The 14,810-nt window shown below is 41.9% G+C and overlaps 1 protein-coding gene across 1 annotated transcript in view; it reads left to right on the top strand.

Moving 5' to 3' along the window:
- The window catches only part of LOC137655051 (nuclear migration protein nudC-like), a 146,940-nt gene extending 132,451 nt beyond the window's left edge, over positions 1 to 14,489 (top strand). The window contains exon 3 of the mRNA XM_068388946.1: positions 14,238 to 14,489. Within this exon, the coding sequence (XP_068245047.1) occupies positions 14,238 to 14,474 (237 nt within the window). The 3' untranslated portion in view covers positions 14,475 to 14,489. The remainder of the gene's footprint in view (positions 1 to 14,237) is intronic.
- The last annotated feature ends 321 nt before the right edge of the window (positions 14,490 to 14,810 follow it).

Here is a 14,810-nt window from a genome sequence, read left to right as displayed (position 1 = left end):
AAGATGGCTAATATCACATGGTTGATATGGGGCGATCTTGAGCCTTGTCGGTTCAGACATCTCCTTATCACTTCACTGTCCAAGATCAGCCTGATGTGGGCTGATCTGCGAGGGGAGAGCTTTTTCAACATCAAGAGGACTGCCATAGCCTCCAAAATATTGATGTGAAAGGTCTTGAACAGAGAAGACCAAGTCCCTTGGACTTTCCTTTTATTGGAGTGACCTCCCCATCCTTCCGTCGAGGCATCCATGTGGATGGTCACCGATGGTGGAGGTTGTTGCAAGGGTGCAGTCCTCGTTAGGTTCTTGGCCTTCGACCATGGCTTGAGAAGTGATGGTAGTAAGGTCGGAATCGGTCTTTTTAGATCTCTTTGAGTGTTTGATGCGTATCTTCTCCAGACTTGGGACGCATCTTTCAGCTGTGCTCTTAGCACTGGGTGTGTTACTGCTTCGAGCGTTTGATGCGTATCTTCTCCAGACTTGGGACGCATCTTTCAGCTGTGCTCTTAGCACTGGGTCTGTTACTGCTGCGAACTGGAGAGAGCCCAGTACTTTTTCCTGTTGGTGTCTTGAGATCCTGTCGGATTTCAGGAGTCTCTTGACAGACCCCACAATCTCTCTCCTCTTCCCTGGGGGAATGGAGAGGAGGTGCGACTTCAAGTTCCAATGGCTTCCCAGCCATTGAATCTCCTGAGCTGGAGAGAGTCGAGACTTCTTGAAGTTGATCTTGAATCCCAGATGTTTCAGGAACTGGATCACTTTCTTGGATGCTTGCAGACAAGCCGTCCTGGATGCTGCCCACACCAGCCAGTCGTCCAGGTACGCTGCTACCTGAACACCCTCTAGGCGTAGTTGTTGAACGACTGCGTCTGCAAGTTTCGTGAAGATCCTTGTGGCTATGTTTAGTCTGAAGGGCATGGCTCTGAAGACATACTTTTTCTTCTGTAGCTTGAATCCTAGGGAGGAGGAGAGTGGGCGGCTGACTGGGAGATGCCAGTAAGCATCTGCCAGGTCTATTGAAACTGTGTACGCCCCTTTTGGTAACAGGGTCCTTCCGTGCTGAAGGGTTAACATCCTGAACTTGCTGTTCTCGATGAACTTGTTGAATGGCGACAAGTCCAGAATGACTCTGAGTTTGTCTGAGTCCTTCTTGGGAACACAAAACAGCCTTCCCTGAAATTTCATGGACTTTGCTCTCCTTATTACCCGTTTGCTCAAGAGTTCTAGGGTATATTCTTCCAATGAGGGGGTGGAGTGTTAGAAGAATTGAGGAAATGATGATGGTGGCTTGCTCCAGTTCCATCCACGTCCGTTCTTGATTAGGCTGTGGGCCCAAGGATCGAAGGTCCAACAATCCTGAAAGTGATGGAGCTTCCCTCCTACCTTAAGCATCTCATTGCTTCAATTGTCCGGAGGATTTACCTCCCAGACTGCGTCCTCGCCTACCTCGTGAGGGGTGTCTTGAGGAGCCCCGTCTGGAGCCTCTACCTTTTGGGACGAAAGGTAGTGGTTTGCATCTCAAACCCAGGGTTGAATGCTGGTGACTGGGCAACCAGCTACTGAGGCACCACTTGGAATATGGTTTGTGGTTGAGCAACCACTTGCGGCACCGCGGTCATGGTGACTGTGGGATGTTGTTGGGCCGGCCGAGAGGGTAGTCTGGGTTTCTTGGTCTTCTTCTTAGGTTGGGGACCCGCATCCGTGGAAGACGTTAGTTTTGATGAGATGCCCCACTTCTGGAGAAGGTTCCTATTATCCGTGGCAGCTCTATCAACTACCTCTTTGACCACTTATTTGGGAAGAGGTCTTTACCCCAGATATTGGAAGCTATCAGCTTCCTGGTTTCGTGTTTCACTGTTGCTGCAGCAAACACGAACTTTCTACAGGCTCTCCTAGCCTTCATAAAGACGTACAGGTCCTTTACTAAGGTGGCCATGTGCATTTTGGCCTTGACCATGAGCATGTCTGGGGTGCTTTTCTGACCTGCTCACATCTCGATGAAGTTCTGCAGGGATAGGGATGCCGCAAGTCTCTCCTTCGTCTCTTGCTCCCTACACAAGAGAAAGTCCGACAGTTTCGGGAGATTCTCGCTGAACTGTCGTCCCGCAATATCTGCATCCAACTTCCCTACTGAGAAGGTTAGGTGGACTTCCTTCCAATCCTTATCCTCCATGGGCAGGGCTAACAACAGAGGTCTACACTCCTCTAGTATAGGGCATGGTTTGCCTGCCTCCACTGCCTTGGCAACAGCTTTAAAAGCCTTCGACATAAAGGGGAAGGCTTTTGAAGCAGGAGCAAGAAAGGTAGGATGCTTGTTGCTCAAGGCGGATACTTAAGAGTTCGTGTAACCCACCTTCTTCAGGCTACTCGACAAGAGAGCCTGTGCCTTGTCGTGGTCGAATACCTTGACCTCCTTGGGTTCCGTCTCCTCTTTTGATGCTGGCTCCTGCATCAGTCGGATGAAGCAGTCTGGGTAAGCATTAAAGCTTGGCCAAAACTCGATGTCGTCTAAGGGGACGGCTCCCATCTTCTCCGATATGTAGAGTTTGCCGTTAGTGACTGGCATAAACTCCGCATACCTCCAGGGATTGGTTTTAGAGCAGGATGGGAGGTCATGGACTCTGGGTCGCTTGTATGACCCTCAGGAGGCGGTGAGTCGAGCTTCACGGAGCTCTCTCTCGAATCTCGCTTCCCTAGCTTCGCCATGCTTGCGATGCTCTCCATAAGGACCTTAAGATGGGCCAGTGCCTGGTTCATGTCGCCTGATGGAGGGGTAGAAGTGGAAGATGTTGAGGGTAACGGCTCTGGTGCTGGCACAGACGGAAGGGACTCCGACTCGACATCATCATCTTCTTCCGGAGGTAGAGTAGACTCCTCCTCGGGATCATCCTTCAATAGATCCTTTTCAGTGTCCATGGACACTTCAGACATCCTTTCCTCCTGGTGGATGCCTTGCAACGCCTCACTGACATCCGTTTCGATGGCAATCTGGACGCAGGAAGGTCCGGGTCGTGCTTGGGGTACGACAGCTTCACTACCGGTTTCGGGAACAGCAAGCTACGCATCCTTTCATTAGGCAGGTACGGTCCCGGAGAGTTCTTCTGGAACCCTCGTACCCATTTGTGCAGCTTTTCTCGTGCTGCATCCCTCGACTCCCTTGAGTTGGGGTCGTCAAAACCTTCGGTCACCAAGGTCCGGCAAATGTTGCAGTCTTGGGGGTCCCAGTACCGCAGGGTTTCGGTAGCAATGGTGCAGGGGGCATGAGACCTGCACGCTTTGTGACCACAGAAGTTCCTACTCCTGTGGTTACAGAAGATCACATTGCACTTCATTTGGGGTTCCTCCTGTAAAGAAAGGAAAATTAAATAAGTATGCGGTTGTTTATCTCACATGATAAACAGATATGCAAAATAATAATATTTTAACCATTATAGCTTAGGATAGTAAGTTAGAAGGGAAATAGGAAAAACACATACTTGTGTCTCCTGTCCAGCCAATTGCTCTGACCTCCCCCAATATCAAAGTTATAGAGTTTCCTTATCGAAGCAAACTCAAAGAGAAGGGTTCTAACCTCTGGGGATAGAATAAGTGTATACTAACAAAGACCATTCTTAAATTCTTTAATATTGTGGGGTAAGTTGTTAACTGATTAACTACCAGTGTATTGAAGGAAATCTTTTCTTTCAATATAGGATTGGTCTCAACAATAGACTGTGCAAGGATACACAAGTTATGTTGGAAAATAACTACTGTATAATATATACTATAGTTTTCTGTCTGCAGTATACAGTATACTATACTGCAAATATACTGGCTACTGTATAATCATATACTGTAGTTCAGCCGGCATGTTGCTGGCTAGGCTAGTACCTGGCGGCACGGTCCAGCCGGCGACATGTCGGCTGGATAGTACCTGGCGGTACCGGTCCAGCCGGCAGCATAGGCCAGCTGAGTTAGTACTTGACGGCACCGGTCCAGCCGGCATACTGCCCGCAGGGTTAGTACCTGGTGGCACTAGCTGACAGAGAGAGAGAAAGCATGGAGTGAAGGGCTGCCTTATTAAAATATATGTTTACAATAAATAAGGGTGTAATTAATTAACCTTACTGCCTTCCTCCATAATGAGGGTTCAAATGGAAGGGGAGAATGCATCATTCAGGCTTCCATCCAGCCACAAGTTCCGTTGCCGGTCGCTGCCGGTTTCAGGGATGTGGATGACAGTCCAAGGGAGGACTGAAGAACACTCAACAGTAGAGGGGTCTCCCACCGGCAGCCGTCACAGCCGGCACAACCTTTCCCGGAGCTTTGCGTCCATAAGGGAAGGACTGAGTGACTATACAGCTGCTTATGTAGGAGCCCGGCCGGCACCACAATCTACCCGGCAAGCGGTGAGATTGTAGGACGACGGCCACAGGATTGCGATAGCTAGGCCATCTCTAAAGGACAGAGAGGGGCAGGGAAAAGGGTCCTGTATCAAGTGTAGAAGAAGGCGGCAGGATTGCCGCCACTTCTACACAAGGGTGAAACTTTGTTTCAGTATTGGCACCATCCTAGGCGGCAGAAGAATATCTATTCTTCAGCCTAGGGTCTGCCGAAACAGGGATAGTCTTCTAGATCGCAGTGGAGAAGGTGGCGGCATCATACTACCACTTGAGATGCAGCCTAGGGAGGCTTAGCCTCCTATGCCAATAGCTCTAAGCCGACAGGGGAGTGACTACTCGCCCTGCTGCTCGGCCGCCGGTAGAAAGACTGAAAACTCTGAGGTTCTGACGAAAAACCAAAGCCAGGATACTTGCCGGCAAGGGTGGGAGACAGAAAACACTAGCCTAGTCAAGCCGGAGTGAAATACTCTGTGGCAAGACCAAGATAGGGTTTTCGCTTATGGCGGCACTAAGAGGGAAGGAGGGATTACCCTTAAATCTCCACAGGAGACGAGTATCGAGTTATAAAACTAATTCTAGGAGATATACTATCTCCCGTTGAATTGATAAAACGATACACGAGGGTAAAAGGGGATAATGTATGAAAGTATACTAAAGCGCATAGGCTAGGTAGCCTAGCGCAGGGCGAGATCTCTGTTACCTAAATCGCCGAAACTCTTAACGTATACGATCGACATAAGGAAGAGGAAATTTGTATGCATATATATATCTTTACTAGTATAATTGTGCCTAAATAGCTTTCTTAATTTATTAATGCTATTACAACCGGAATGTCGTTCTGCTAACTAAATAACACATGCATAACGAACGACAGCACCCATGGCGCCTCCGGTGACCGGCTAAGCTCCATAACACATTAAATTAAACTAATTTCACTGTGAAGCAGGAGCTAAAAATTATACGCTGTAAAGAATAAATACTCAACTTTCCAGAGGCAGAAGAAGCTGGAGATTGCATGATAAATCCTCTCAATAACGATCACAAACGTTAGATAAACAGGGAAAACCACCGTGCGAAATCGCTACTGAAATAGGAATGAGCACCATCTTGGAACCTCGTAATAGTACGGGAGGAAGGGTAACCTTGATAACGGCTCCCCTTCTGTTTTTCGCCACTCTTCCCCCTTGAAACGAAAACGCTATTCGGGGTGAAGATTGCTATGTGTCGTATCAAGATATACGTCCACTGATATTATGCGATATCCTTAAGAGAGATTTTAAGAATATTCGCGCCAGGAGTTAGAATTCTGGAGACTTAAAGGTCAATTCTCTGGGAATATCACTGTAACCAAATATCCCTTAGAAAGCTACTATTAGGAACCTTCCATCAGGACGACATGGCCATCTCACCCAAAAAAGATATATTAAGGATACTCGCACCAGGAGTTAAAATTCTGGAGACCTATGGTTAATTCTCAGGGAGTATCACTGTAGCAAATATCCCTTAGAAAGCTACCCAAAGGAACCTTCCATCAGGACGACATGGCTATCTCACCCAAAAATAGATTTTTCGCTTTGCTCAAAATCCGTTTTATTTCCTGGTTTTCATTGACCATGTCTTGTAATTTTGTTCCTTCTAATTCACATGCTGTGTCTAGTTATGTAATTTTGTTGCATAGTTTGATTACCCTCCATGCATTCCCCTATCAGCATCCACGTGTTTTTCTATCTTCCTTATCTGCATATTTATGTTCATCCTCCGCATTACTGTAGACCCTCTTAATGAGAGAATGCCTTGATGAAGTCATTAAGCTTCAGCACGGCATTTCATTCCCGTGCTGAAACTTGGTGACGGGCTAGAGGGCTCTCGAACTTGGGGAAATTGCTCCCCCAGTTCGAATCTAAATTTCTCTCTTTTACCTTTTTCTTTTTCTCAATACTACTTCGACCTTATCCTAATTTCACAAACTTTCTTTAGTCTTGCTTTCCAAACTCTATGAGAAAAATTTCCCTCATTATATGTGTGTATATATTATGTACATATATATTTAATTATTTATTTTTTTTTTTTTTCTTTTCTCCTATGGCTTGGATGTTTTTACATCCATTGTAGCCCCGGCGGGGATGTTCATACATCCTTTATTGCTGCCTGCTTTGATGAGTGGGAGGAGGTATCACGGTTGGGAGGTGTTTGCATTCAAAGCTATATATGAGAGTATTGGATGATTTCAGCCATCCCGAAGATGGTTTGGACCTTTTTGGCGGAACTATTCTCAAGTGTTGGGTCTTCGGAATCCAGGGGGATCCAATGCTTGGGGTAGGACTCTCGGCTTTTGGCCGGAAGCCCGTCATTATAGATATGGGGAGGATGATTCCATAATTTCTTGGTCTCAGTCCTAACAGGCGGGTTCAGCTTACACCTGTGCCTCTATATCTGTTTTGATGCTATCCTTCGGGTAGGGTATGGAGTGGACCATCTGGGAAGTATACTCTCATTGTGCCGATAGTGGAGAGTGCAATTTTCCTTTCCGACGCGTGATGTCCTAACATTCTCGAGCAGGTACATCAAACTAACTCTTTTTCCCTCTCTTTAGTATAATGGATTCTTTAAGGAACGAACCCCCATCCCCTGGATACGCTGACTCTCCCCCGGCACTGTTGACGATCTCTGCTAATGTGATAAGGGATAGCTCTGTTGATGACCTCGGAACGGGAAAGGACCATTCTACTGATATTTCTAAATCGAGTAATTTGGGTAACACGAGGAAACTTCGAATCCTCCATGTTACACAAATTTCAATAGAAACAAATTATGATGATCTATGTAAAGCATTTGAATGCTATGGATGCATAAAAGAAATAAGGATGAAACTTGAAGCTGAAACTTGGGATTCATGGATATCTTATAGTAGTTATGACGAAGCATTTAGTGCAATAAGTAATTTGAATAATATTAAAATTAATAACCTGAATGTCGCGGCTGCTCTCTGCGATAAGGTACCAAAAGATTTAGATGCGTACAGGCCTGCCGATTGGTTGGAAAAAGGCGCAGATTTAGTCATGCCCTCCCAGAGAAATCCAAAACCACCGATGTGGCTTATAGCTGAATCAAAGGGGGTTACAGGGAATTATTTTAAAATATGCAAATTGATTCAGAAAAAAGTATGAACTATTGCACCAGGCGATATATCTCGTTTCGGAAAAAATAGTTTCCTTATCCATGCCAAATCCAGTACACAGTCGTTAATATTGTCCAATATGAAAATAAATAATGATGACATTAAGTTAGATGTCAAACCCCACCTAAATTTTAGCTACGGAAGGGGCATAGTTTTTAACAGAGACCTATATGATTTTACAGAGGAGGAGATACTGGCCATGTGTCCATTAAATGTTTGGAAAGTTCATAAAGTCCCAGGTACATCAATGATAATCCTTACGTTCCAGGATGCTGATGTACCTTTTCATATTATTATCGAGAACGAAGGGGCAATATTATCTCATCAATTGTGGAGAATGAGGATGTGGGACTCCTTAATACAGGAGAGCCCACACACTTCCATGTTCAGACAGGTACTTTGTCATGCATTGACCTTTCAATTGCAAGCTCTAACTGCCTTCTTGATTTTGATTGGAGGACATTAGATGATTGGCATACTAGTGATCATGCACCAATCATTATAAACACCAACAAGGGTCCGCCTTTGCAAAGATCGCCACGTTGGAATCTAGACAAGGCAGACTGGGTTAAATTTTGTGAGCTAAGTGAAATCGAAGGGAGAGCAGAACAGTTTGAAAGTGTTGATGATGCCATAGACCTACTGAATGGAACTCTTCATACAGCAGGAGTCAATTCAATTCCCAAAACAACAGGGTTATTCAAACGACGACCAGTCCCGTGGTGGTCTTCAGAACTAACTGCACTCCACAGAGCCACAAGAAGATCTCTAACACGATTGCGTAGACGCAGAACTGATGAGAATTTAATAATGTACAAGAAATGTAGAGCACAGTTCTGTCGTGCCATGAAAGAAGCAAGGCGCCAGTCATGGATGTCTTTTGTTTCCTCTATTAACAGTAGAACACCACCATCTTCTGTGTGGAGGAAAGTCAAAAAGATAGCTGGCAAATTCACCCCCAACCCACCACCAGTGTTGAAGGTGAATGGCCAGTATGTAACTGAAGCAAATGAAGTTAGCAATGCCCTGGCTAATCATTTTTCAAATGTATCCAGCAAGTGTGAAGGAGCCCCTGGTCACCAGTATAGGAGCACTGAAGAAAAGAAAATTTTAAATTTTGCAACAAGAAGGGAAGAGTCGTATAATTCTCCTTTCACTGAAAGAGAATTTGATTCTGCACTTGCTCATTGCAACGATACAGCCCCTGGACCCGATGGAATTCCATATGCAATGATTAAACATGTACATTTTAATACAAAGCTATTTATTTTAAGCATTATTGATAGAATATGGCATGATCATAGCTACCCAAGTGTTTGGGAACTAGCCATTATTTTAGCCTTTTTAAAACCCGGTAAAGACAAGTTTTTAGCAGCAAACTATCGTCCTATTGCATTGACATCTTGTTTATGTAAAATCATGGAGAAGATGGTCAATGCAAGGCTGATATGGTACCTTGAAAAGAAAGGTATTTTATCACCGATTCAATGTGGATTCCGAAAAATGCACTCAACGACTGATGTGTTGATACGACATGAGTCTTCTATTTGTGAAGCCTTTGCTTCCAAACAGCACCATGTTACAGTATTTTTTGACCTTGAAAAGGCATATAATACCACATGGAGATATGGTATTCTTAAAACCATTCATGAATTGGGATTGAGAGGAGAGCTGCCACTATTTATTCAGGCATTTCTTTCACGTAGAGTTTTTCAAGTGAGAGTGGGGGTAGCTCTATCAGAGAGTAAGTGCCAGGAAGAAGGAGTTCCTCAGGGTAGTGTGCTGAGTGTAACCCTTTTTGCACTAGCAATTAATGGGATATCCTCAGCCATTCCCCAGGATGTTCTCTCAACACTATTTGTGGATGATCTCTCAATATACTCAGCTTCGAGCTTTTGCTCAGAGAGTTTATGCCTCAACTGAAAAGGAGTACAATTTAACCATAAAAGAAACACTTTCTGGTACAACTCAGGAACATAAATGGTGGTCTACCCTTAAATCTGCACTCTTTGGTGTAGATGCAACAGTTCCTCCTTTACTTAAACCAGATGGCTCAGTCACTCACTGTCCAAAGGAAAAGGCAACCCTTTTGGCTGATGTTTTTGACAGTAAACAGAGTAATGAAAAACTTGAACTTCCTCATTCCTGTTTTCCTGAGGCTAAACTAACTAGTTTAGCTTTTCGATCTCGTGAGATTAAAGCTCTGTTGATGGACCTTGATGCTTATGGAGGTGTAGACCCAAATGGTATTTTTCCTTTGTTTTTTATAAAGACAGCAGATTTCTTAGCTCCAAAGTTATCTGTTATTTTGCGCAAGTTAGCAAGAAGAGGCGCTTTTAGCACTAGTTGGAGAATTGGTAATGTTACTCCTCTATGTAAATGTGTTTGTGGTAGCTCAAGTCCCACTGATTACCGCCCAATTTCCATAACTCCCATATTATCTAAAGTTTTTGAACGTCTTCTGGCAAAACGTCTTAATACGTTTGCTGAAGGTAATCATCTACTCCCTAGTTTGCAATTTGGTTTTCGTAAAGGCCTTGGAGCATGTGATGCCCTTCTTACAATCTCCAATGCTGTACAGAGAAATCCCTTGATTGTGGTCGGGAAGTTCGTATGATTGGCCTTGATTTTAGTGCTGCCTTTGACTGTGTTAATCATGAGGCCCTTGTTTTCAAACTGAAACAGTTGGGAGTGGGTGGGTTGTTTCTTAGCATTATTATTGATTTTTTAAGTAGTAGATCTCAAAGAGTTGTTGTTGATGGGCACCATAGTGATTATAGGAATGTGATATCCGGTGTTCCACTGGGTAGTGTTCTTGGCCCATTACTTTTCATACTATATACACATGACATGTGGTTTGGCCTAGAAAACAAGCTTGTTGCATATGCAGATGATGCTACTCTCTTTGCATCAATTCCATCCCCTGAATGTAGATCTAGGGTTGGTGAATCCCTTAATAGAGATTTAGCTAGAATTAGTGCATGGTGCAAATTATGGGGTATGAAGTTGAATCCTAACAAAACTCAAAGTATGATTGTAAGTAGGTCAAGGACGGTGGCTCCTCAACATCCGGATCTCAGCATTGATAATGTTTCTTTAAATATGTATGACTCTTTCAAAATTTTAGGTGTGATTCTCGACAGTAAATTTACTTTTGAGAAACATATAAGGTCTCTTGTCTTCTTCAATTGCACAAAAAATAGGCTTATTGAAAAAGTCTTTCAAGATTTTCGGTGATCAATCTATTCTGAAGAAGTGTTTTAATTCTTTCATTCTACCTTGTTTTGAGTATTGTTCTCCTGTTTGGTCTTCAGCTGCTGATTCTCATCTTAATTTGTTGGACAGAAACTTACGGTCTATTAAATTTCTTATTCCTGATCTAGATATTAATCTCTGGCACCGTCGTTCAATTAGTTCATTATGCATGTTGCATAAGATTTTTCATAACTCTGACCATCCTTTACATTCAGATCTCCCTGGACAATTCTATCCTGTTCGTAATACTAGGCAGGCAGTTAATTCTAATAGCCAGGCCTTCTCCATCACGAGGCTCAATACTATGCAGTACTCTAGAAGTTTTATTCCAGCTGTTACCAAGTTGTGGAATGATCTTCCTAATCGGGTGGTTGAATCAGTAGAACTTCAAAAGTTCAAAGTTGGAGCAAATGCTTTTTTGTTGACCAGGCGGACATGAGTCTTTTATAGTTTATTTATGACATATTTGTTTTTGATGCTGTTAATAGTTTATATATGACATGTCTGTTTTGACGTTGTTACTTATTTTAGAATGATTTATTGTTAATTTGTTCTCTTCATTTATTTATTTCCTTATTTCCTTTCCTCACTGGGCTATTTTTCCCTGTTGGAGCCCCTGGGCTTATAGCATCTTTCTTTTCCAACTAGGGTTGTAGCTTGGATAGTAATGATAATAATAATAATAATATCATTTGCTGGCACTAGAATGGCAATGGTTGAGAGAAAAATCCAACTCTCTATTGATAAAATTATCCAGTGGGCTGACATGAATGGATTTAAGTTCTCGACAAGTAAAACTACCATTGTCCATTTTTGTCGTATCCGGGGAGTACATCCAGACCCGGATATATACATTAAAGGTCAACGGATACCATGTGTATCGGAAACCAAATTTTTAGGTTTGATATTTGACTGCAGACTTACATGGGTTTCTCACCTAAAAGCGCTAAAAGCTAAATGTGTTGAAGCTCTGAATATCTTAAAAGTATTGTCCCATACATCATGGGGGGGCAGACCGCAATACTATTTTAAAATTATACAAGGCCTTGATTTTTTCCAAAATTAGTTATGGTTGTGAGGTATATTCTTCAGCCACCCCAAGCCTGTTAAAAATATTAGACTCGATACATCATGCAGGTATTAGATTATCTACTGGAGCTTTTAAAACCTCGCCTATCCCAAGTCTCCTTGTTGATGCTGGAGAGTTACCTCTAGACCTTTACCGAATGTCTTCCATTCTTCGGTATTGGTTTAGATTGCAAAGACTCCCTAGCTCTCTAGCCTTTCACACTGCAAGCCTTGTAAGACACGCATCATACTTTGAGTTGCACCCAAAATCTCCTCAACCTTATGGCTTTCGGGTGAAACAATTTTTAAATAGTCTGGATATAATTAGAAATAAGGTACTTCCATTCAAGGTATCATCAACGCCTCCATGGAAGTTACCAGAGATATCTTTTTGTAAATATTTTATTGGAGATAAGAAGAATATGTCAGACCTAGAAGCCAGGTCTCTTTTTAATGAACATGTTAAAGAACATAGAGGATCAACTTTTATCTATACTGATGGCTCTAAATCTGATGCTGGCGTTGGATTTGGAGTACATAGTAATGGTTTTAATTGTAGAGGTGCACTTCCTCTGACCGCTTCCATATTTACTGCCGAACTGTATGGCATATTAACCGCTATTGAGAAAATAGCGTTGGAGAAGGAGGGTAATTTTACAATTTTTAGTGATGCAAGGAGTGTCCTTCAAGCTATGGAAGTTTTTAATTCTAATAACCCTCTAGTTTTAAAGATTTTAGAATGGCTTTTCCTTATTGGACGGAGAGGTATAATAGTTCAATTTTGTTGGGTTCCAGCACATGTAGGTGTGTCTGGGAATGAGAAGGCAGATTCACTGGCTAAGGAGGCTGCATCCGAGTTGCTGCCAAGAAGGTATCCCATTCCCTGTAATGATTTCTTACCTGACATCAAGAAATTGGTTTGCAATAAATGGCAACAGCAATGGGATAGTCAAGATGGCAATAAAATGAGGGAAGTAACAAATGACATATCTCCTTCGAGGTGTAATATGATGCCCCGAAAATGGGAGACGTCTCTTTGTCGTCTCCGTATTGGTCACACTCGGTTGACACACGAGTTTCTGCTGAAGGGCCAACACCAACCGTATTGTGACAACTGTTTGGTACATCTAACAGTAAGGCATTTGTTGACCGAATGCCCCAATTATAACAACTTGCGGAATAGATATTTGTTTGAGGCTCGAGGTGAGGGTGGCAGGTTCATCCTTGCCAAGATTCTTGGAAATGATGTGTCCTACCATGCAAGTGGCATTTTTAGATTTCTTTCAGAAGCAGGTCTTCTGAAAAATATTTAACTTTTATGACATTCAATTTTTATGATTTTAATTGAATACTCTTTAATTTTTTATTTTGTTTCATTTTTTATTTTTGTATACATAAATTAAATGTTACCGGCGTCAATTACCTTAGATGTCAGGATGCCTGAAAACTTTAAATCATTCATTCATTCATTCATTACTTTAGATGATCCCTGATGTACAATATCCTAACCAAAGAATGGTCTATTTTCAAATGCTATTTAAAGGAGAAGCAATAGCAAAGTATTAAGAAAACAATTTATGTCTTAAGTGACCTGAACTTTCCATCAATAAGATTACGAAATACAATTAGCTATTTCATGTTTTTTTTTTTTTTTTTTATGCAGATCACTTGACAATATCTTTTCAAATGTTTAATGAAAAATCCTAACTGTATTTATTTCATCAGAGTTTTATGACTGACTGGTAATAAAATGTTATGGTTTTCGACCCAACTGCAGTACATCACAAGCTGTTGCCTAGGCCTTTGAGGGATCATTGATCCCATGGCTCATGCATAGTCACTCTTTGCTTTTCTTCAGTTTGTTCAACATGTGATTAGCTATATGTAAGTCATTGTTTTGTAATGAAGTGATTTTATTTTTAAAAGAGAACATTTCTAAAAAAAATTCAAATTGTGTGAAATGGTTGGGATTATTGTTGTAAAGTACAGTATGCAATTAATGTTGTAAAATATAGTACATTGTGAAGTACTGTATGTATTAAGAGATTTATATATACAGTATAGAAAAATATGTTTTGAAATTATTGTTCAGTAGACATCGATACCTACTTAAATTATATAGCCAATAATCAAAACAGTTATTTTTATATTTTACAAAATTTAGGGGTAAGACTTCCTAGAAATACATGTTATGTATTAGAACAGTGGAGTTGGTCTGCAGTAAACTTCATGCAAATGTTCATAAATAAGTCTGTAAGAGATATTTTGTTGTACTGTGTTTGTGTATGTAGAGCTGAAATATAATAAATACAGTTTTAAGGATGATCGTATTACTTACTTTAGGAAATTTTTAGATGGTGATAGAAAAGTTTCAAAAACATCAGGATCGAGCACTCAAAGAACAGAAAAAGAAGAAAGCTAATTATGAAGAAATGGAGAGGCAAAAATTGGAAAAGATGAGAAAAAGAGAACTGGAGGAGAAAGAAACTACAAATCAACCTAAGATTAAAGAATTGACTGATGATGAGGCCTTGCAACTGGAGAAAAACTTGGCCATGGTAAGTAATTTCTTTATGCATCCACTACTATAGGCTTTGAAACTGTATGATGGTACAGCACACCACAATAAAGTTTGTTCACATGTACTCAATAGGCCTTATCCATCTTTGTTCAGGAACCTAAATTCCTACTTCCTCTCCACGTTTATACTCTTCTTCAACTTATCCATTAGTTATTTTGCAATTATCTTTTGTTCTGTAACTGGAATACAAAATTATGCTATTTACTAGAGGTTTTTACTTTTAGCGAAGCTGAAAGGTCGAGCCATTAAAGTTTTAGCGAGGGTTAACTACACATTCTGCTAGTTAGCAGGGGTAGTGGGGGTTAGCTTGCTACTGCTCCCACTCACACACCAGTGATTTAGCTCA

The sequence above is a fragment of the Palaemon carinicauda genome, chromosome 16, assembly GCF_036898095.1.
Source record: "Palaemon carinicauda isolate YSFRI2023 chromosome 16, ASM3689809v2, whole genome shotgun sequence".
Lineage (NCBI taxonomy): Eukaryota > Metazoa > Arthropoda > Malacostraca > Decapoda > Palaemonidae > Palaemon > Palaemon carinicauda.
This window is presented reverse-complemented; position numbering and strand designations above follow the sequence as displayed.